Here is a 22,149-nt window from a genome sequence, read left to right as displayed (position 1 = left end):
TATAGACGTTCCCGCCAAGTTTACACACAGCTGAAAGAAGTGGAAACAGAAAAAAGTTGAAAGAAATTTTTTTTAGACAATATTTAGGACTATATAGTTACTTTCAGGTATAATTCAGCAATTTGATCTTTACAAATACTAGATTTATAAATAATAATAATAGAATAGCCTAGATTTATTATAATATTTTATCTCTTTTGTGCTTGTGTGGTGTTCTGAACCGTTGTTGTTTACGTACTGATGATCGTATCGTGATGATTGATGTGCATTTTCTCGGGTTGGCTGGGATTGGGAAGTCTTTTAAAGTTCATCTTCTGTTTCACGTCCATGAGTATTTCCATTGTAAGCTAGTTTAGTAGTTAACTTGTCCACGCGTAAACTCAAACTCGTCCACGACGCAAACATTGGTTGACCTGTCCGCAAGGTTAGCTATTGCCATTGCCCTTGGTAATTTGGTTATGTCATTCACAACTACCGGTTAGTCACATAAAATAATGGGCCTGCTTGATTTGTCCGCCAATAGGTGAGCCTGTTTCTACTACGGCATACGCCGGTCAGTTTACCGTATCGAAGCAAATCAAGTGACCCGGCGGATAAACAATATATGGCGTCGGATAATGTTATAATATTAAACCGGTTACCTGACATGTTTTAATCAAACAGTATTCTTGAAAGTCTGACTTGAAGTTGAAAATGCCCACAAAATAAGCAGAAAATTATTAGTAATATTACTGAGTAAAAAAAATGACATATATTATGAACTTCTGGTTTTACGAAGCTCAAATACAACTTCACATTTGGTTTAATTTTAACGCTTTAAAATTAGTGTTTTATGGCATTCCTAAATAACGTTAATTTTATCTCGTTGACATGTTCACCATCTTGCGCCGGTGTTCCAGGGGTATAAAAAAAATTTTGAATCCACTAGCCCAGGGCTAGTAGTCTACACTAGCCCGGCATTAATATCCACTAGTCCATAGTTTGACAAGGTACAAGATTTAATCTTCAATGTTTTGGCATATGTTGTGTTGCCTGTCAACCTATTGTTTTTAATAAAGATCGTAGACTTGATTGCCTAATAATTAACGATGTATACGCTACTCGGTTAACCGGTCACGGTTCGGTTGCACTGGTGAAACGGTTAAAAAAAACTACAATCTGATATTCGTTTTCATATCATATCTGACCTTCAAAACCAGGAATGGTAGCCACAACAATGTTTTCTCTCACTAAAGACCATATAAACACTTCATATAGCACATGCCATTTATAATATATCACAGTAAATTAACGTCCTTTAATTCCCGCTCGGAGATTTGTATATGTTATGTTATTATTAGCACTTACTGCAAAGCACAAGATATCCTTGACTGATTGACAAATTAATTGTTTTACCGTATTTATTTACCTGGTCACTCTATAAAGAGTCTCAAAATGAAACAAATCAGTTTGATGTGCTGATATAATATTAAAATAGACAGGATAGTAAAATTGTTTATACATGTATTATCACTCCAGTGCCATGCTGCGTGCCGATAGGGTCAAAGTTGACGACACACAGGTCACTGGAACCATTCATCATGGCGTGTGTGTAATGAACACGTGTAGTAAATTCTTTGGAAATACCTGACATGTTAAATAATCAAAATTATCTTGTATTTAAAAATACAAAGGTATGCTTTCAAATATTTATGTCAGAACTAATCTAATATAAAGTATAAATTAGTCTTTTGTTTTTAAATCAACCTGATTTCAACTGGTTTATACGTGACCTGTCAAAGCGTGCAAGATGGAGAAATGAAATGTCAAGAAGGAATGAATAGAAGGGGTACAAAAAATGTCCATCTGGCTCTTTAAGTTTTACTACAGAAAATATATTGTTATGATTGAGTTTTCCTTGGAATTTGAGAAATAAATGTGGGATGTTTTACAGCTTATTTATCTATATCGTCACTATCTATAGCTTAATTCACAAACCGGTGAAAGGTCACTAGCCCAGGACTAGTACAGCTAAATAGATCACTAGCCCGTAATTTATTTTTGGTAGCGTCGGGCTAGTGGATTTTTACAACCCTGCGGTGTTCACTGTTGCCGCCAAAGCGGCGCATTCGACATACGTCGCAGTCGGACTTTTGTCGACTTCCGGTAAAATCAAGTGACCTCGCGCAAAAATTGCTGAACTGTGGTCAGCTGGTATTGACAAATCAAGCAGGGTCTCTAATAGTTGACGGTCAAATTTATCAATGTTTCAATTGACTTTCTGCTTTACTTAACAGAATGTTACAACAGATTATTTGAATAAGCTTAGACTCTATGTCTTTTAACTTTACACGAAACAGAATAATATAATTGCAATCAATTATCAACAATGGTGTGGGTCAGTCCGTTTAACCCCAGACTGTTGTTGTCTGACTGTTTCATCCCCATTAACTTGAGTTGTACATCTACATGTAACTTATTGTTAAATAAACTGTTAAACACTTATTTCTTGTTAAAGAAACACCTTATTAATTGTTATGGATTAGTAATAAAAACAAGTATGGTATATGTAAGTAATTGGGATGAGAGCTGAGTTGTACAAATTGGATGATTTTGGGTGGTTTTAAATGAATCATTAAATGACAATTTGATTGAATATCTCGATCACCCAGTACTTACTTACAAACATAGCTTGGTCGCCAGGGAGACATTCCTCACAGGGTCAATCACTTTGAATTGCAAATGACGTCAGAATTTTTGGACCAAACCCAACCCTAACCCTAGAACGCGGTGCGTGTCAGTGTCGCTAAAAATAAACCATCACCTCGTTTATCAACGCGAGATTTCGTCAATTCACCATGGCCGGTGTTGTGAGGAATGTCTCCCATGTGCAAAATTTTACAAACATTGTCCAGACATTAACCCATATCAAAAATCAGTCTATATACATGTACAGTGTAATCTGTAAAATAATGGGACAATACTAGAAAGGTGTATACCAAAAATTGAGATAAAAAAAGGTACAATTATTTGAATAATAACACATTTGATTGTGGAAAAAAATGTTATTCATTGTTTAGCAGTTCCATTCCATTGATCACTGATACATCTACTATAAAAATATATTTTAAATGTTTGCACTTGATATTGTAGTATTTGAAGAATTAGGAGATTTTGGCTTTTAAATCATTCAGGTGCTTGAGCTACAGTGTTACTGTTCTTAGCAAAGATAAATATTGGTCCGAGTGGTCTTACAATATAAATTAATTGGTCCGAGTGGTCTTTTGGTTTAGTCCGAGTGGTCTGCATACCACTGATACTATAAAAAGACTTTTCCAGTTTTGCATAAAAATTTAGCTAATTATCCCCAAATTAATTCAATTTATATTGTACAATTCAACCACTGTTAGTTTCTGACAATAATCCTGCCGAATAATATACCGTAGCAAATAGGACAATAAATAGCGTAATTGGTAATTGATCACTTTTTTTTTTCAGCTGAACTCAAAAAGTTGGACTTAGCCACAACAATGGCTTCAACCATTCAAAGGAAATTGGAATTCAAAGTTAGGAAAAGCTCAAGATTGAGTGGAAAACCAGTTGAAGCCAAACTTACAAGTGATTTAGAGAGGTCTGAAAAAAGGTGCCCTCGAAGAAAAAACAAAAATCAATTTAATCTACCAACTTCTCCTAGAAAAAGAAGTGGATCAGGTATGACATTATACATGTTGCCTACAACTAAGTCTATAATTAAGCAATTTATGCACTTGATATAGCAGAGTGAAAAAAAATGATTTTATAGGCGTCTTGTAAATGCTCCCATTATCTACAAAAGACTAAAGTATGAGACATTCTTCGTGCCGTTTTCAGATGACTGACATATATGTGTACCTGCTGTGGGAGTTTCTTTGCCTGGCAAGCTATCTTTTGAGTGTTGCAAACCAGGTTTCTGAAATGATTGATGGGAATAGGAGCCGAAACCTTTGAGTGGCTTAGTAAGTATGGACTGAGAACAGTCCTCAGAATTTTCTACTGCAGGTTTCCCATTGTCAGTGGTACAGGAAGGAAGGCTACGTAATTAATTGTATTATAATAACCGTTATTTTTTAGAATCGGAACCAAACTCACCCGTTAAACTTCCACCCACTTGCTCCCCTAGTAAGAAGAAAAAAGATGTTCCACCACCCAGTCTATCTCGAGAAACACCTAGTAAATCATGTTTAATGGATAAATTCCCATGCTCAACTTTACCACTTTCACCTAGAAAAGAGAACAATAATGTAGGCAAGTACATGTATTAAACAGTAGAAGTCTTTTGAGCAAGCATTATGGCTTAGAATTTGGCCAAAAAAAATTCACGTTTTTTTTGAAGGGAATAGATTTTAATCCCATGGATTATCTTTCAAGAAAGATTAAATGCCATGAAATTTTCGAGGAATCTATATTTTATGATATCCTTAAAAATATGCTTATTAAATACACATGTATATCATCCACTCCAGGTTTCTTGATCCAATACAACTGATTGATTTGTTTTACTATGCTGAAAATTATTTACAGTACCTGGGCCCTTATTCACGAAAACTTAAACTAAGATACAATCGAAATTTTAAGAAATATATATCCAATTTGCATATTGGTCAGCCAATCGAATTGCAGTATTTCTTAAAATTTCGATTGTATCTTAGTTTAAGTTTTTGTGAAGAAGAGCCCTGTACATAACAATGTATGTAATGTCCTTTTATTTATTTTCTTTTTTTGTAGATCATATTTCCAAAATAAAGCAAACATTATTGTCTCCTGTCAAAGATCTAATTTATAGTGAGAAAAGGATGACTCCAAAAAAGAAAAGAAATCTTCTGTTGAATTCTCCCATCAAAGAGAACTTATGTATAATTCCCCTTGAAAACTCTCCAACAAAACGGCAATTAGTTCTTGGCTCTCCAGCCAGAGAAAATTGTAGGGTTCTCTCCCCTCGTAAATGTGATAACTCCCCTATCAAAGGCAGGAGACTTGTGTTGGGTTCTCCAGTCAAGGATCATAAAAGTCAAGCGTCACATTCCAGTACACCTGTATTTGCCTCCCTTTCAATAAAATCCAACAGATATTCATGTAAGTAATGCTAAGTAATTGGAAACATAATCATCTTGGTGTCAAATCTAAAAGTTTTGTGTTAATAGTTTGTTTTGACTCTTGTTAAAGAAGAACTCTCACTTAGCTATCTTTACAATATTTATTGATTTACACATTCAGATTAAATGAGTATTTGTATCATAAATTAAATGTTTAAATATTCAATATATGGCATGCTCAAACCGCTGAGAAAAATGTTCCCAGTAATAGATGAGTGTCTGCAATTTTAATTTGGGTTCGATATATTACAATGTACGATATGGACCTGTGATTTAAATGCTGTGTGATTTAGTAAAGTGAGATTTTTGCTTGATAAGCTTTGGCTGTACCGAACCAGCTCTACAAATGTTATAATGATTTTGAAGAAGTTCACGCAAAATGTTTTGCTCTTAATGGAATAGTGCTTTATGAGTGATCAATCATTTTTTGTTTGTTCAATGCAGCTTATAACCAAGTAAAACAGTCCCTTCACACAGCCAAACCTGAGAGACTGGTTGGAAGAGAAAAGGAGGTAGGAGAGATTAACCAGTTTCTGGAAAAGAATTTAGCCAACCAATCAGCTGGAAGTTTATATATATCTGGAGCTCCTGGAACAGGAAAAACAGCAGCACTACTTCATATTATAGATGATGTTAAGGTATTAGTCTAAATGAAGTTAAATTAATTAGGTACTTTAATTAGATGGGTGTGCACATACAAGAATCCATCAAAGTTGGACAAAATTTCCCACATTGCATAGCATGTCTGTCTTGATTAGCCTGGTTTGTGCAGAAAAGTAGGACGTTAAATCCCATTTCATTTCATTGATGCATCTCGTCTATTGCAGGTAAAATAAACCTCACTATTTCAGAGTTTATTTAATATCTATAGCAGAATATATGACTTAAGGTGCTGCTATAAAAAAAAGGTTTTGAATCCATACAGTACTCAAATTGTAATGATTTGAAAAAACATAAAAACATATAGTAAAAATGAGAAGACGGTGAGTAATCTCAACCTGGTGATTACCAATGTAAATGAACTAGTGTCTGTACAATCCTAGTAGAGTAACTCTGTTAATAGTACGACTAGGCTTGATTTGTAATGTCATACAAGACTGAATGATCAAAAGTCAGAATGGTTTGTATGCCCTGTGGCTCAACTTGAAATAATTGTGATAGCCAAGGGATGTATCATTACCATACACAGTAACTTACATCATAATGCCATCTAAGCAACTAGCCCACATTATATGGAAACTTGAATTGCCCCCCAAAATCAACCCTTGTAACTCTGCAACAAGTTACATGTAGGTCATTGTTTCTTTCTGTATTTCAGACAGATTATAAATGTAAGATATGTTATTTAAACTGTATGATGGTAAAAGATTCTAGTTCAGTGTTTAGAAAACTCTATCAAGAGATAACTGGTAAAGCTTTATCAGGAAAACGAGATCCATCACGTAGCATGGAAAAATGTCTAACCACAAGTAAAACTAGCGTGTAAGTACATGTAACTTTTAAATCATAAAAATGTTATATATAAGATCTAGAAAGGATATCTGCATTTGAAGCTGTGCAAATATACATGGCAAATTTCCAAAAATTAACGAAATAGCGAAACAAATTCAGTCAATTCAAGAGAATTGATCTTTTTTGTCGAAGATGATTTCAGGGGATGTTTACTGTATTTTAGTGAATTTGTAGGCCTGTGAAATTCTATTATATGTTACTACATGCATTTAGAAAATTTTATTATATATTCTCTTTGAAGAAATTACACAATCTTTTAAAAGAGCTAAAGCATTGAGTTGGATTTGGTGGCTGTATGTTTAAAAGGTCTGTCATTGAGTCAAGTGGCGTGATTTCGATTCCCCACTTGTATGTGACAAGGATTAGGGTTGCCTGTCCAACCTTGTGGATTTTCTCCCAAGTCCTCCGATTTCTGCCCAGAGCTAAAGACTCTCACTCAAAAGAGACCTAATTGTTTAATAATATTCTTACCCATAAAATTTTTCCATTTGCTTGCTTATGCATATATATACATGTATATTTCAGTATATTGGTTTTAGATGAAATAGATCAGTTAGATAGCAAAAGTCAAGAAGTTCTCTACACAATTTTTGAATGGCCAACTTTACCACATTCTAAACTGATTTTAGTAGGTAAGATCATACTGAAGTTTTATATTTGAATATCCCCAAACTAGAGAAATATCATATCTTTTCACCAATAACGGTCATTTTACATTATCCCATCTATGAACTTGATTAGCATAGATGACCGAAAAAGTTCCAGTGACTAGAGAATTTGAGATTTTTCACAGAAAGCAAATAAGACATATTCTGTCACATTTGAATTGTTTGCTCTTACAGAGAATTTGTACTCGCATAGTTGTCGTGGCATTTGTATCAGAAGTAATGAATATTTTTAATCAGAATATTTTAAACCTGACTATACAAGAGCTAAATCTGCCTATTGCACGTCTTATTTTAGGCCTGAAATGTTATCTAAATTATTAATTAGACATTAATTAACTTATCCAGACCACAAACAACTCTCAATGTCCTCGGATATCTCCAATATTAAGTAGATTAGAACAGTTCAGCCATATTATGATTTAATCTTAAAATGGTGAAACAGGGCTAAGCTTCGAACAACCGGTGCGGTGGTTGCAATTAATGTACACATCTTGTCAAACCTTCAAAAGCTAATATGGTTGCTCACAATGGAGCGATTTGAATGAAATTATCAATAAATTAATTTTGCATTATCTATATTCAAACTATTATAGTAAGAATGTATGTTTAAAGATGGGTTCCCGCGTACAAACTGGGTGATTTAATGGTATATATGGACCAAAAACATATTCAAACTAATTAATTTGTCATAATTATGCTTCAAATCCTTCTCAAACATTGTAATTGCGAAGGAATGCCCTGCTATTAGAATTCGATCAAACCAGGTCATGTTTACGTGACGTCTTGGGAGTCAGAGGAGAAATCATTGCATACATAAGACGATGTTGTCTTTAATTGCTTACTATTTATTACAAATATCGAATCCTAATTAAATTCTCGGATTATCCACTACCCGCGTCTTTTTCCGTCATTTTTATCTCAGAAAGTATTGTACGTCTAACTCTTCATAAAGTTTATCAACTTGTACATCAAGCGCTCAATGTTCACTTGTGACCTTTGACATTGTGCGTGCAGAAGGTCATAATCGTCGGGCTGTTGATTAGGGGAACCCTTACATTTTGTCCTGTATACGCTCCATGAGTGTTTTTTGGGGAATCCAGTATTTTTCTAGTAAGATTGGATATCTCTACTTTCCATATATACCAGAATTGCCATACTTTTATTGGAAATAACCACCCGATAAATACTTTTCTGCGAACCCATCTTTAAGTTCTTGATAATACCAAATATTCAGTATCCATTATAATTTTATATTGACAGGTATTGCCAATGCTTTAGATTTAACAGATCGTATATTACCTAGACTTCAAGCTCAACCAAAATGTCGGCCACAATTGTTGAATTTTGCTCCGTATAGTAGAGAACAAATTACAGCCGTTATACAAGATAGATTAAAAAAGGTAAAGTTTTATGTGATACTGTGCATTATTATTGAAAACCTACATCAACTGAAATTGATTGTAACTGTAAAATCAAGTTTATATTATGAGTGTGCTTTCTAAAAAAATTTAATTCATTTATCAATTGTTAAAGACCACGTAAGATCAAAAATCTAAATTGCATCTATGTATAGCCCATGGTTACTATATCAACTTTACGGCAAGTTCACACCAATCTGATTAAAATTAAGTCCGCTGTTAACGTTTACGTATCCGACACGCCAAAACGCTTTTCGATTTTTCAATTACGACCTTAATCCGGTTGATTGGCTGGTGACGTCACAGGCACTACACATAGGATATACATTATCTATACAATATCTCACTGTCTGTACAATATAGCACTATCAATACACACGGCAACTGGACAAGCGTCTATTGAAGGTCCAATTACCACGTGACTGGCCTAATCATAATCACCGAATTATCGTCTTTCATTGGTATAGATTAGACATTTGTGATTGGAATATTTTAGAGTGAATTTAAAATGCTGTATCATGCCGTAGATCAATTTAAGCTGCCTTTTTTTTAAATAGGTCATGTGTCAAATGAAGATGACTCAAGAAATTAGCGCATTTACCAGTAATTTGGATAACCCCGTAATACTTGATATCCCAAACTTAAGTACAGAAATACAAATGGTCCCAGTCATTTGTCGATATATTCATTATTCGCTATATATAATAATAATAACCATTTCTATACATAAAGAACAACTACAGTGAATATGGAATTTTCCAATGACTATGCAAAACATGTACAATATATCGCACTCATTTATCTGCCAATCAACGCTTGGTATCTTATTATCATGTACCGTTCCATGTACTACGGGTGTAGTAAATGGGGTTAAACTTCGCCGCGAAAATTGCACAGTATCGTTCGTGGAGTTCCTGGTGCCGTTTGGTGAGTGATTAAACTGTCAATGCAATTGTAAAATATATACTTTTATTATAAAGAAGATAACCGCCGATGTTAGACATTATAACCTAATCGTATCAAAAACGTTAATCCATGTTGTTTAAACGCCAATCAACAAATAATACGAGGCCACTTGATTACAAAAACACCGGTGAGCAATAATTATTGGGTATATAGTAATTTTAAACAAACTTATTAGTAAAACTTCATTATTTTATACAATTAATATGTGTGTGTACGATTCTACCATTAGTTCATTTGTGGGTACTACGCACACATTCCACCTAGAGTGATATCTTTGATCTGGCCGGCGTAAAAAAGATAATTACCTAATCAGCATTCTTAATCCCACTAACAATCATTGCTAACACCGAGATGTAAATTAATTAATGACCCCCAAGTCTGTATAAGTTTAGTCGCATTGATTAATTAATGACAGATATTAACGACACTACTTGTCATATTATTATCAATACACAAAGATAGTTAGATGACACTTCTCAATCTGTCTGTTATTCCATTTTGATGGTTACCCTCAAAATTTATTTGTACTGTATATTGAGATATTTTTTCGCATTTCATTTTTACGGTCTATTTCAGAGTAATGAAGTCAAATCCGTCGTACGATGATAACAGATCATCATTTACAAATCGCTTTTCAATCATGTTTGACTTTTATGATACAATTTGCATGACCACATCTTTTTAACACTGTACTTTTTTACTCGCGGAAATTAGAACCACAATACTCTTTTGACGAAAATGTATCTCTAATCAATTGGACTGCACACGATGTTAGAGGCTATTAAAATTCCTGTCATGAGAAACAAATTCTAAATTGAATCATAAATTAAAATGAATTACAAAACAAATTATTCCGTAGTCAATTGTTTTATTTAATTAAGGAACCAAGGGGGATTAAGGAACCAGTCAGGCGTTAATGAGTACACACGCGGGTTGTATATAGGTAATTAAGGAATAAACATTCCGAATATGCATTCGGTCACTGTGATGTCACTGGCATCTGAGGGGATTAAGAGTGTTTTCGATAATTGGCAAAGTCGTTTTTAAGGGAGGTCTATTTTTACGACTTTGAGTGAAGATAACTGAATTAATTTCAATCAGATTGGTGTGAACTTAAAGTAAAGTTGATATAGTAACCATTGGCTACACATATCCAAAAGTTTCCAAGCCCATCTTATGTGCACTTTAATAGGGCCCATGGATTTGTAAGAATTGTTATGTAATTAATTTAACATGTATTTGAGTTTTAAAAAGTCTTAGTGAAGACAGGATTGACTTGCACGAAATACATAGCACAATTATTATTATTATAAGTTATACAACCCATTTAAGCTTCTCCTTAGATCTGGTCCGATAATCAAACCACATTTTAAAATCTCATAAACTCTTCACCTTCAGCGCTTTAGATTTGCAAGAGGCTGGTATTATGTGGTGTAGCTTACATATAAGAAACAAAATCAAAGTAAATATACTTATTTTCAAGTAGGATATATATTTTTTTTTTTTCTTTACATAAAATTTGCATTTGATTTTACAGTTAGAAAATGATGGTGTTTGTGTTATGGAAGCTAGTGCTATACAGTTCTGTGCTCGTAAAGTCTCGGCCGTCGCAGGTGACATGAGAAAGGCACTAGATGTCTGTCGTCGAGCTGTAGAACTTGTAGAAGCTGAAATAAGAGGTCAACAAATTTTAAAAACATCAGGTAATTGTTTTGTATGGTATGATACTTCTGTACTAAATCTAATCCATCCCCTAACAGTCATCCAGTGTTAGTCTCAAAAAGACTAAAGTACTGTTTTGACAAAATATAATAGTTATGATCATTATGTTTCAGTGTGTAGCAGTCCAAAGAAAGGCAGTCATACTGACACACTGAAAAAAATTGGTGTGATGCAGATATCTCGAGTAATATCAGAAGTATATGGTACTGGTGTTAAAACCTCATCTACAAAAGAAGAAACAGTCCCACTGCAACAAAAACTAGTCACATGTTCCTTGTTATTGATGTTAAAGTCGGGAAAAAGTAAAGAAGTTAATTTAGGAAAGGTTTGTTACTTTTTTGAAACATTAAAAATTTCTCAATTATTTAAATTTGTCCTATGGTTAGAATTTTCAGTTAAAGATATGTTTCAATGACAGTTGAGAGCATGGGTTCCACGTCGGCCATATATGCCGGTCAGGACCTAGGGCTATGGAAAATGACTGTAACTAGAGCTGACCAAACGGTCATTTTGCATGCCGGAAAGAGAGACTTTTTTTTTTCATAACCCAATTTTCAAACATGGCTACGATCGACCTCCACTCTGTAACTATACAATTGTACGGCCAGTACAGAATAATCCACACTATAGAAGCCACATAATCTTGTGATTGGTGTTATAGAGTTGTATACAGTCAACAGATTATACTGAGCATTGTGTTGATAATTAATGATGAGTGTCTGGTAGTAGAACAATAAAAGTTAATTTATATGTGGGAATCTAATCAATGGCGTGAAGCAGTCCATTGTTAATCATTCACGTATTGTCCATGCTAGTACGGTCAAGCACGATGTAAACGTGGGTTATTATGATCTTCGAAAAAGAGCAATTGATAATAAGTACTGCTCTTCAAATCCAATCAATTGTCATATCAAATAAAAACAGCATAGAAATTACTTAAATCTTCAACAACGTATGTGTTAGGAGAAAAATGCATTTATAATTTTTTATAGCGGTATTACAGCCTTGTGGGAATTGTAGAAATAAAATTTAGAGATAAGTTAACTTGCTTACCGAAAAATTAAGAAAATTACGTATTCCAGTTCTATTGTGCAGCATTATTGATAATTCCACGTGTGGCAAAAATGTTGTGTATATACGGTTACTACACGACGATATTCTAGTGGGCGCTAGTGTCGCTAGCTGTGAAGTTAGTTATCCGTTGGTCATAGTTATACATTATTAGGATTTACGTCACAATTCTGCGGCTCATAATCCCGTAAGAGATCTTCAACAACGTATGTGTTAGGAGAAAAATGCATTTATAATTTTTTATAGCGGTATTACAGCCTTGTGGGAATTGTAGAAATAAAATTTAGAGATAAGTTAACTTGCTTACCGAAAAATTAAGAAAATTACGTATTCCAGTTCTATTGTGCAGCATTATTGATAATTCCACGTGTGGCAAAAATGTTGTGTATATACGGTTACTACACGACGATATTCTAGTGGGCGCTAGTGTCGCTAGCTGTGAAGTTAGTTATCCGTTGGTCATAGTTATACATTATTAGGATTTACGTCACAATTCTGCGGCTCATAATCCCGTAAGAGATGGTCTAAAACCAATAAATGTGAGATATATGCCGTGGATAATTATATATGTATCTTCATTTCAAAGTTATTGTATTACAACTCAAAATTATCCAGTGTGTTTTCTATAGAGCATGTGGTAATTACATGTACGTGTGAGCTACTAAAATGGTTTCTCTACGGCCAATTCAGCTATTTCGTTATTTAAGTAGCCAAAACGAAATATTTAATTAATTATCATAAGCCTTACTAATATTTCACGTGAATTCACAATACCCTACCATGAATAAAAAACATGAAATATGAAATTACTTTGAAAAGTTTTCTCGGGTTATCAAAAATGACCGGCAATGAAAATTTTGAAGTGGAAGCCCTGGTTGAGAGCCTTATTACACAACAATTGACTGAAAAATATATGCTAACTAAAAACAAGTTATAAACAGGGAAACACTATTCAAATTTTAATATACAATTATTACGAAGATTGTGTGTAGCTTTATACTAATCAGTTTCAGTCTATCAAAATCAAAATGTCATACTTCCAGTTAAATATTTCAGGTTGAACTAGATTATTTTGTTCTATATCTAGAGGGAACATATCTTTACTGTTAAAATTGAAGACTTTTGAATTTTACCATGGTATTTTAATTATGCAAGTAATTTTCATGTCTACAAGAAAAATAGGTATACATGTAGCTATTGAATATTGATTAATTCTTTTGTTACGGTTACTTATTAATAAATTATCAAGCTAATCGACAAAGGGAAAGAATGGCAAAATGTAGACAGTTTTATAGATTGGGAAAAAAAAAATGTTCCCTCGATTTTTAATAATAGGTTAACAGAAAACATAATATTTAAATATGCATTATGTAAGAGCTAAGTCTGCCTATTGCAGGTCTCTTTTCTAGCTTAAAATGTTATAAATTATTATTTAGACATTGACATGAAATATTCAATTATTTCTCATTATATATTTTTGAACTTATTTTTTATAGCAAGAACGTCCAGCTCTTTATCTAAATCTTACATAATGCATCTTTAATTATAATTATTAACAATACTGTCTGTGCAGATAATACTAGTGCAAGATGGTGAGACTAATGTCCAAAAATATATAGATGACTCGTTATATTCACATTTATACTTTTATAAAGGTTTGAGCAATCTAATTGTTTACTACCTGCGTAAAATGACCATTATCAATCTTAAATGTATTGATGTAATGAAACTTTACACCGAGTTTCATCACTCCCTACTATTGTGTCCCAAAGTTTTGATGCATTAAATTGCTTATCTCTGCTTACTTAAAACAGAAACGCTCATCAAACTGAGTCAGAGTTGCCTTTGTTTCCCATTAATATTTCCTTTCCTTTATAGTTGCATGAAACTTATGGAAAGCTTTGTAAAAAGCGTCAGATGGCACCAGTGGACCAATCAGAATTCTTCAGTTTATGTACATTATTAGAAGCTAGAGGTATTATGGGACTAAAAAAGGCTAAAGAATCAAGACTAGCTAAGGTATAATTGAATTTATGTTTTCTATTGGATGCATTAATTTGGACACCATAGTCGGCATTCCTCAGTTTTATTCCATTATGTCAAATGATGAAGAGTTGGTGGCTACATCACCGTAGTTACATGTACTTTGCTCGCTAACACAAGGGGTCTAAGGTTTACTCCCTGTGTTGGCCGAGTAAGTTCCTCAGGATTTTCCAGCATGAGTTCTCCTTGGCGGTTGTACATGACAGAGGGTATGTTAAGAAACAGTGTCTAGCTTAGATCTTGTGACACCATTAATCCTTACAACAGAAACCATGACAATGAATTAATTGACTATACTGTCAACATATAGTATATTGTGATAAAAGCGAAATAGCTATGACATCAGGTGACAATATGGAATCATTAAGCAAGTTGTCTAAACATGGTGGCTATTCCTATATTATTTCACAGAAATGGCCAATTGATCATTCCTGACTCAACTGAGTTTATTTAATTTGTTTATTTTGCATTTTCAGATCAGTTTGAAACTTGATGAAAAGGAGATAGAACATGCTTTACAGGATAAAGTTTTAATTACTACCATTTTACAGGAGGGATTACAATGACTGATCTGAATTGTTATTCCCTTAAAAACTATAATATTGTGAAAGTTGAATGTATACAAGGAATTTCTGTTCAATATCTTTGAAGATATGATATATTGAAAATATTTCATCTCATTCTACAGACAATATAAACATGATCAAAACAACAGGATGCCAGCTATAATCTTTGTGAAAAACTTTTTATGGCATCTTTTTAGTCCGATTGAATTGATGCCAGGTGATTATCAACTATTAATGTTTGATTTGTTTTCTTATTGAAATGATCAATTTGAGAAATGTTTTTGTGGATTTAGCTGTAAAAAAAAAAAAAAAATATTTTCTGAAAAATCAAAATGACGACCTGCAGCTTGAATTGCTCATGTACATTGGTTATGATTAATGTGTTTAATTAAGGTACTTAATACAGCCACAGAATGTCTTTTGAACCAAAGTATTATAAAAACATTTTTTAAAAAATGGCATGATCTCAAATTTTCACAGATTGTCATTAAAGGGATAAGATAAACATGACTCATATTAGATTGCTGTCAACTACTTGTGAGAAGTCCTTGACAAGAAACTGTATTCCAAGTTGGGTTTAAATCTTTACTACTAGTACTTTGTTGTACAATACTACATTGTCTGTAGATTTAGAAGTAAATTGATGTCTGGCCAGTCAATATAATTCAAGTTTTATCTTGCCATAGTGTGAAATATTTATCACATCTATAGCTGACTCCCAGACTTCAATGTTTACATCTGATAAATTGGACAATAATTTTAAATATGGCTATGCAGTTAATATCAAACACCATTTGAATAGAAGTTTTTAATCCTTATCTTATATTTCAATATTTTATTCATCTGTATCTCATTAGAATCATTACTTGATTTGATTTGGGTAGTAATAATTATATTACAATAAATTCAAAAAATATATCTTAGTTTGGAAGATAACAATTGTCAGTAATTGATGAGATGATAGGAATGTCTGCTCCTCTTCAACTGAATATAATTTAGTAATCTATATTGGAAGTATCGGTAAGCAGATAGTTTTCATAATCATTAGATCAATACTATTGTGGGATAAAATTTAGGGCCAAATAGTTTGTCTGATTTCCTCAAAGGATGCTTGCTTCTAATTTATCTATTTAAGTCAAATGTATATTTTAAATTATTTCATGTATAGGTATTTAAAAATATTTATTTTTTAAACCCCTATTATACAAACATATAACTGCTGTTTATTGTTATACTTGAACATCTATATAGGATGTTAAACCTCATTATATTTCGTTATCTTTGAACCCACCATTATTTCGATCTTTTGCAAGTCTGTAAAACATCAACAAAAGCCTTTTATTTTCTGTGTCAGGAACACATGCTTTAACAATCAATCAGTAAAAACAAGATTAACCAGTACCACAAATATTGTTGTTTAAAAAAAAGCTGGTTCAACAATAAATGTTCATAAAAACCACCCTAATTACGGAAGTTTGTCAATGGTCATGATCTTGGTGATCAAATAAGATACACTGCATATGTCATTAACTGTTACTTGCTGTGATTATGCATGTAAGGTATCCCTTTACCGTACATAGTGATTGAATTACATGTACCAAATTACATGCAATTTGGATTAATATTTTATCAGAAGCTGGATATTGGTTATATATTAATTATGTTGACAGTTCAATAGTTTATTTAAAAAAAAATAGATAATCACATAGAAGAAATCCATTATCTACATTGCTGCAAAAGATATCTTTATTGGAAAAAAAATAGTTCTATACATGTAGGCCCACATTAGAAATGTGGTATTTGATCAATTTGTAGACTTTGCTGCTGTAGATATGTTTACTGACTGGCCAACATTAAATAGATTTATTGAAGTTTGTGGGAAATGTCCATCTGGCTTGTTAGTCTTAAAACCAAAACCTCTGGGAGACATCCTTGTAATTATGTGTAAAATGATTTATGATTATAAATAAAATGTTAAAAAAAAAATATATATTTTAAAAAATGCAAGAAATAATAGTGTAGATTTGTTAACTCTTCCATTGATTGTAAATTTTATGTTTGAAATAAAATTGTTTTTTTTTATATATAAAAAAGTTATCAAATCTTTCATTCAGATCTGACAGTCGCAAATATGCCCAAATGAAAATCATTGAAGAACATTGTAACGAAAGACAAATAGATACACAAACACACAGCTGTCTCAGAAAGGAGGAGTGATTGACATCAACTTGGATATTAAGCACCCTGTAAAGGTCTGAGACCTTCTAGTCACTCTGGTGCACATTGGACCTTCCGTTTTGGAGTTGTGGACCCTGCATTTTATAGTTATGGTATAATGACGCTTGCAAATCCGCACTAAAAGAGCGTGATCGTATCCTGAGACGATTAAAGAACCATCCTTCCATGGAGAATATTGCGGCATACCAAATGGTCTTCATGGCAAGGTTACGTCTCGATCAATTCCCGTACCACATCCAAATCAGTATGGGATAGGATTAAAGGTAACAGTAGTGCATTATCAGTAATGTATAGACGTTCCATGTACCTTATCTTTCCCGCCTCTTTCCGTTTCAGCGGGAGAAATGTGAGTTGCGAGGATGCAAAGAGAATACAGTGGACGTTTAACGGATAACGGACATGGAACGTTTGGTGCTCGTATATGTCGCGCATTTACATCGTACATGGCAGAAAGTTTATCCGTTATAAAAGTTTTGTGCAGCTCAAAACTTTTTGCGCGGATGAAATCAAAGTGAACGGATGCTCGATAGATAGAGCGTATGAAACACGTATGCAATGAGTACACAACGGATGTATGGCTTTTTCAAACGGAGGGCACGTTTTTTTTCCCGTTTTACAGTGGGACCGGGCCTTAACCATCTAAATGTTGATAATACCACCTTAACAACATTTCCTGATATTGCTAATTCTCTGGCCAGTACATTTTCGTTCAATTCATCATCCAATTTCTCCTGTGACGCCTTTCGAGGCATTAAACAACAAAAGGAGAAAAGGCGACTTAATTTCAAGTCCCGCAATGATGAATGCTACAATGATACTTTTTCCATTGCAGAGCTTCGGGATTCGCTAAAGCCAGCTCGGGACACCGCAACTGGTCCAGATGAAATACACTACCAGATTTTAAAACATTTACCTTTTCCAACACTCCTAATCTTATTGGATCTTTTCAACCGGATTTGTGTTGATGGGAATTTCCCTCCTTCGTGGCATGAAGCTACACTAATTCCCATCCCTAAACCGGGTAAAGATCATACGAATCCTACCAACTATCGTCCGATCGCTTTAACTAGCTGTAGTTGCAAAACCATGGAGAGATTGATCAACCGAAGGCTTGTTTGATACCTTGAGTCCAACAACCTCATTACAGACCTCCAATGTGGATTTCGGTCCCAAAGGAGCACCCTTGATCATCTGAAACGTTCGTCAGGGACGTTTTCATTCAGAAGCAACATTTAGTTGTAATATTCTTCGATCTGGAGAAAGCTTATGATACTACATGGAAACATGGTACGAAGCGCGACATCCATGACCTCGGCCTACGAGGTCGCTTACCCATCTTCAATATTCACTGACCCATTTCCTCAGGAAATGGGGGGGGGGGGGGTCCTCAGAGAACTATTTTATCATCAACTCTTTTTGCAATAAAAATTAATTCCATCCCAGCGTGTCTTAAACCAGTTACAAACGGCGCTCTTTATGTTGATGACTTTCAGATGTGCTATGGTTCTACAGACATGCGGATAATCGAACGTAAGTTGCAGCTTTGTTTGAGTCCACTTTTCTTGGAGGGTAATCGCCTTCCAGTTGTGGATGAAACCGAATTTCTGGGGTTGATATTTGATAATAAATTATCATTTATCCCCCACATAAAAAACCCGAGAGTCTTATCTCAAAGACCTCGACACCATACACAATCAGGGACTTATTATCAGTTTAGGGGCATTTCGTACATCTCCAGTAGACAGTTTATACGTCGAGGCGCATGAGCCCTCACTGTACAACAGACGTGATAAACTGGTCCTGCAGTATGCTACGAAAATAGCATCTTTACCAAACCACATTTCATTTAAAACCCTATCATGAGCATTTATATCTGCTCAAGACTAAAGTTATTCCACCATTCGGTATTCGCATACAACCCCTTTTGTCTGAGGCTGATATCAGTCTTGGCAGTATTGCGAATACCCCTTTCTTTAGGACTACAGCGTGGGCTATATCTCCTCCAAAGATTGATTTCGATCTTACGCAACATAAAAAGAGAGATACTAGCTCCACGGTTTTCAGGCTCTCTTTCGAGAGCTAAGGTCTAAATATGGTGATTATGCTCCAATTTATACAGATGGTGATCGGATAGCTTCGGCTACCGTGACACCATCCGCCACCATTTCTCTTCGACTTTCACCTGCTGCTTCCATCTTTTCAGCTGAGCTTCAGGCCATTCTTCAAGCTTTGGAATTCATTCAGTCTCCATCGCAATTAAAACACATAATATTTTCTGAATTCTTTGTCCTCTTTACAAGCAATTAATAACAAACAGCTTGATCACCCATTAATAGCAGACATTTATTGTCTGCTATTATCTTACGAATTAATCAGCAAGGACATTGTTCTTTGCTCCCCCCCCCCCCCCGAGTCATATGGATATCAAAGAGAATTATCAAGCAGACTCGGCTGCCAAATCTGCTTTAGATCTTCTCATATCCGAATTTTTAACACCATTCACCGCTTTTAAATCATCTATAAATCAATTTATATTCGACCGCTGGCAAAGGTCTTGGGATCTTGCAGACACAAATAAACTTCATCACATCAAGCCTCTCTTAGGAGACTGGCCAAGCTCCTATCGTATGAGCAGGGAAGATGAAGTTGTCTTGTGTCGCTCTCGCATAGGTCATACTTTTTTAACACATATTTTCCATCTTAAAGCGAAGGCCCCAACCAGAATGTGAACACTGTCATGTTCCTTTGACAGTTAAGCACATTTTGATTGAGTGCAAGCATCTCAAAGATAGAAGATTACGGCATTACCGTTGCCAATCACTTCATCAGTTGTTTTCCCGACTGGGTCTATATTGTAAAGCGATAGATTTTTTAAAAGAGACAAATTTTTATCGAAAATTTTAATTGTATATATCCTGATTTTCTCTTTCATGTTTTAAATATATACTCTTCAAAAAAGTAGGGGATATTGAAATGCAAATACCTATGCAGGTTGCGATATGATAAATAGTCATGGACATTTGACATGCTTTGAGAGTGTGTTCACAGAGGAAGAACTTATCGCCCCAACAGAACTACTGAGCTATACATGCGACACGCAATAGCGTCATACACCCGGGATGGGTTCATTGTCAAATTTGACACATCAAGGAAGAGTTTGCTTTCATATCGGTTCTTGCATAAGATTTACTGTTTAGCGTATCTTTGCTTTGGTGTGTTGCGTTTAATTTGATCGGGAGACGTGTTCGTTGACGTCAACGTCAACCGACAACACTGCAAGAATTGTCCGTGACACTGCAAGAGGAGTGGGTCAGATTGCCCCAAATCGTGATTGAACGGTTGATTAGGAGCATATCACGACGAATTACTGAATATCTGAGGGTTTGTGGAGGAATTGCTCATTATTAAGACAAAAATCAAAAACGTTCATTTTCACTAAATCTATTTATCAAAGCCAGCTAAATTTTGTCAAGGTCGCTGAGATGTAGAAAAGGTTAGGGCACGTGATTGTTGGCGAGATTGTAGGTAGGGGTAAGGGCTAGGTCCAGGGTTAGGATTGGGATTATCGCTAGCCCTGTTTACATCTCGTGACCTTTGACCAAACTTGAAGTTGGTCTTATCAATTAGATCTAACCCCAAGTTTGTAGCAGGTGTCCATACAAGTAAAAATCAAGTGGTCAGACTTTGTACTGATGGGGCATATAGCCACAGCAGCACCTTAAAATACCCCACCCACCCCAACAGAAGGGGTTAAAAATTAGGTCATAAATTAGATGGATGAAACTTTCTAGAAACAAAGGTATCTAAAATTTCTGGACTTTCTCCAAAGTCAGCCGACGCCCAATGTCTCCTCACGGGGCTAATAATATGGTCATCAGTTACATAGCTGAAACTTTCCAGTTTATGTTGAATTTAAGGGAGCTATAGGCCAGTAACGTTTTTGTAGTCATTTGACTAAAAAAAATGGGCGATCATGTTTGATCCGACTCCCTTTTCTATTTTCATCACTTTTACACCGAAAAACTAGCGGTTAGCCGTCCGTACAGGGATTAATCAATTACAGCCCCCCCCCCCCCGCCCCCCACCTGCAAAAAGTTTCAAACTTGATTTAGGTGTTCATTAAGTGAATGCCTTGACTGTTTTGGATCATGCGCATTTTCCACTAAGGCTAAGCGGAGATAAGCAATTTGATTGGTTGAGACGTTGGAAAACAATAAAATTGGTTCTAATTGAGTGAGAGTGATGAAACCCAGAGTATAGATTCAACTAAATCTATTTGTTAAGGCCATATCAATTTTCGTCAAGGTCGCTGAGATGTAAATAAGGTTAGTGGACGTGACTTTAGGTCAGGGTCAGGGTAAGCATTAGGGCTAGGTCCAGGTTAGGGTCAGAATTAGCACTAGCCCTGTTTACATCTCGTGACCTTTGACCAAACTTGAAGTTGGCCTTATCAAATATATCTAACCGTATAGAATCATTATATCAATACCTTGAATAAGTCCAATGATGAGTATTTTCTCCTTACGCCAAGTAGCGATAAGCAATTTGATTGGTAAGACTTTGAAACATAACAACTCTGATTTTAATTGAGGTAGAATGTTTAAACTGGGTATAGATTTCAATGGGTGAATGATTAACATTTTCCGCTAAAGCTAAGCAGAAATAAGCTATTTGGGGCAAGATAACTTTGTTTCTAACCTATGGAGTTTCACTACCAGGTACTTCAAAACCTTGACCGAGTTCGACCGAGCACATTGTCTGCGTAGACTAAATACATGTATAGATAACCAGTTTGGTTGTTCGTTACTTTTCAAAAAGATAAATGTTCAATTAA

General features: G+C 34.6%; 1 protein-coding gene across 1 annotated transcript; it reads left to right on the top strand.

Moving 5' to 3' along the window:
- The first annotated feature begins 12 nt into the window (after positions 1-12).
- LOC126832508 (cell division control protein 6 homolog) lies at positions 13-17,105 on the top strand. The gene is made up of 12 exons (XM_050563317.1): positions 13-107; positions 3,478-3,690; positions 4,090-4,263; positions 4,744-5,091; positions 5,556-5,749; positions 6,430-6,593; positions 7,149-7,255; positions 8,552-8,691; positions 11,213-11,378; positions 11,511-11,722; positions 14,347-14,487; positions 14,988-17,105. Exons 2-12 carry the CDS (start codon positions 3,510-3,512, stop codon positions 15,075-15,077), a joined length of 1,917 nt encoding a protein of 638 aa, XP_050419274.1. The 5' UTR covers positions 13-107; positions 3,478-3,509; the 3' UTR covers positions 15,078-17,105.
- Positions 17,106-22,149: the final 5,044 nt, after the last annotated feature.

Source organism: Patella vulgata, chromosome 9 (genome assembly GCF_932274485.2).
Source record: "Patella vulgata chromosome 9, xgPatVulg1.2, whole genome shotgun sequence".
NCBI classification, from domain to species: Eukaryota; Metazoa; Mollusca; class Gastropoda; family Patellidae; genus Patella; species Patella vulgata.
The sequence above is the reverse complement of the archived record's forward strand: the minus strand, read 5'-3'. Positions and strand labels throughout refer to the sequence as shown.

Coding starts and splice junctions, on each gene's coding strand:
- LOC126832508 (XM_050563317.1), top strand. CDS start 3,510: ATGGCTTCAACCATTCAAAGGAAATTGGAATTCAAAGTTAGGAAAAGC. Junction 7,256..8,551: donor TTCTAAACTGATTTTAGTAG/GTAAGATCATAC, acceptor TTATATTGACAG/GTATTGCCAATGCTTTAGAT. Junction 11,379..11,510: donor ACAAATTTTAAAAACATCAG/GTAATTGTTTTG, acceptor ATTATGTTTCAG/TGTGTAGCAGTCCAAAGAAA.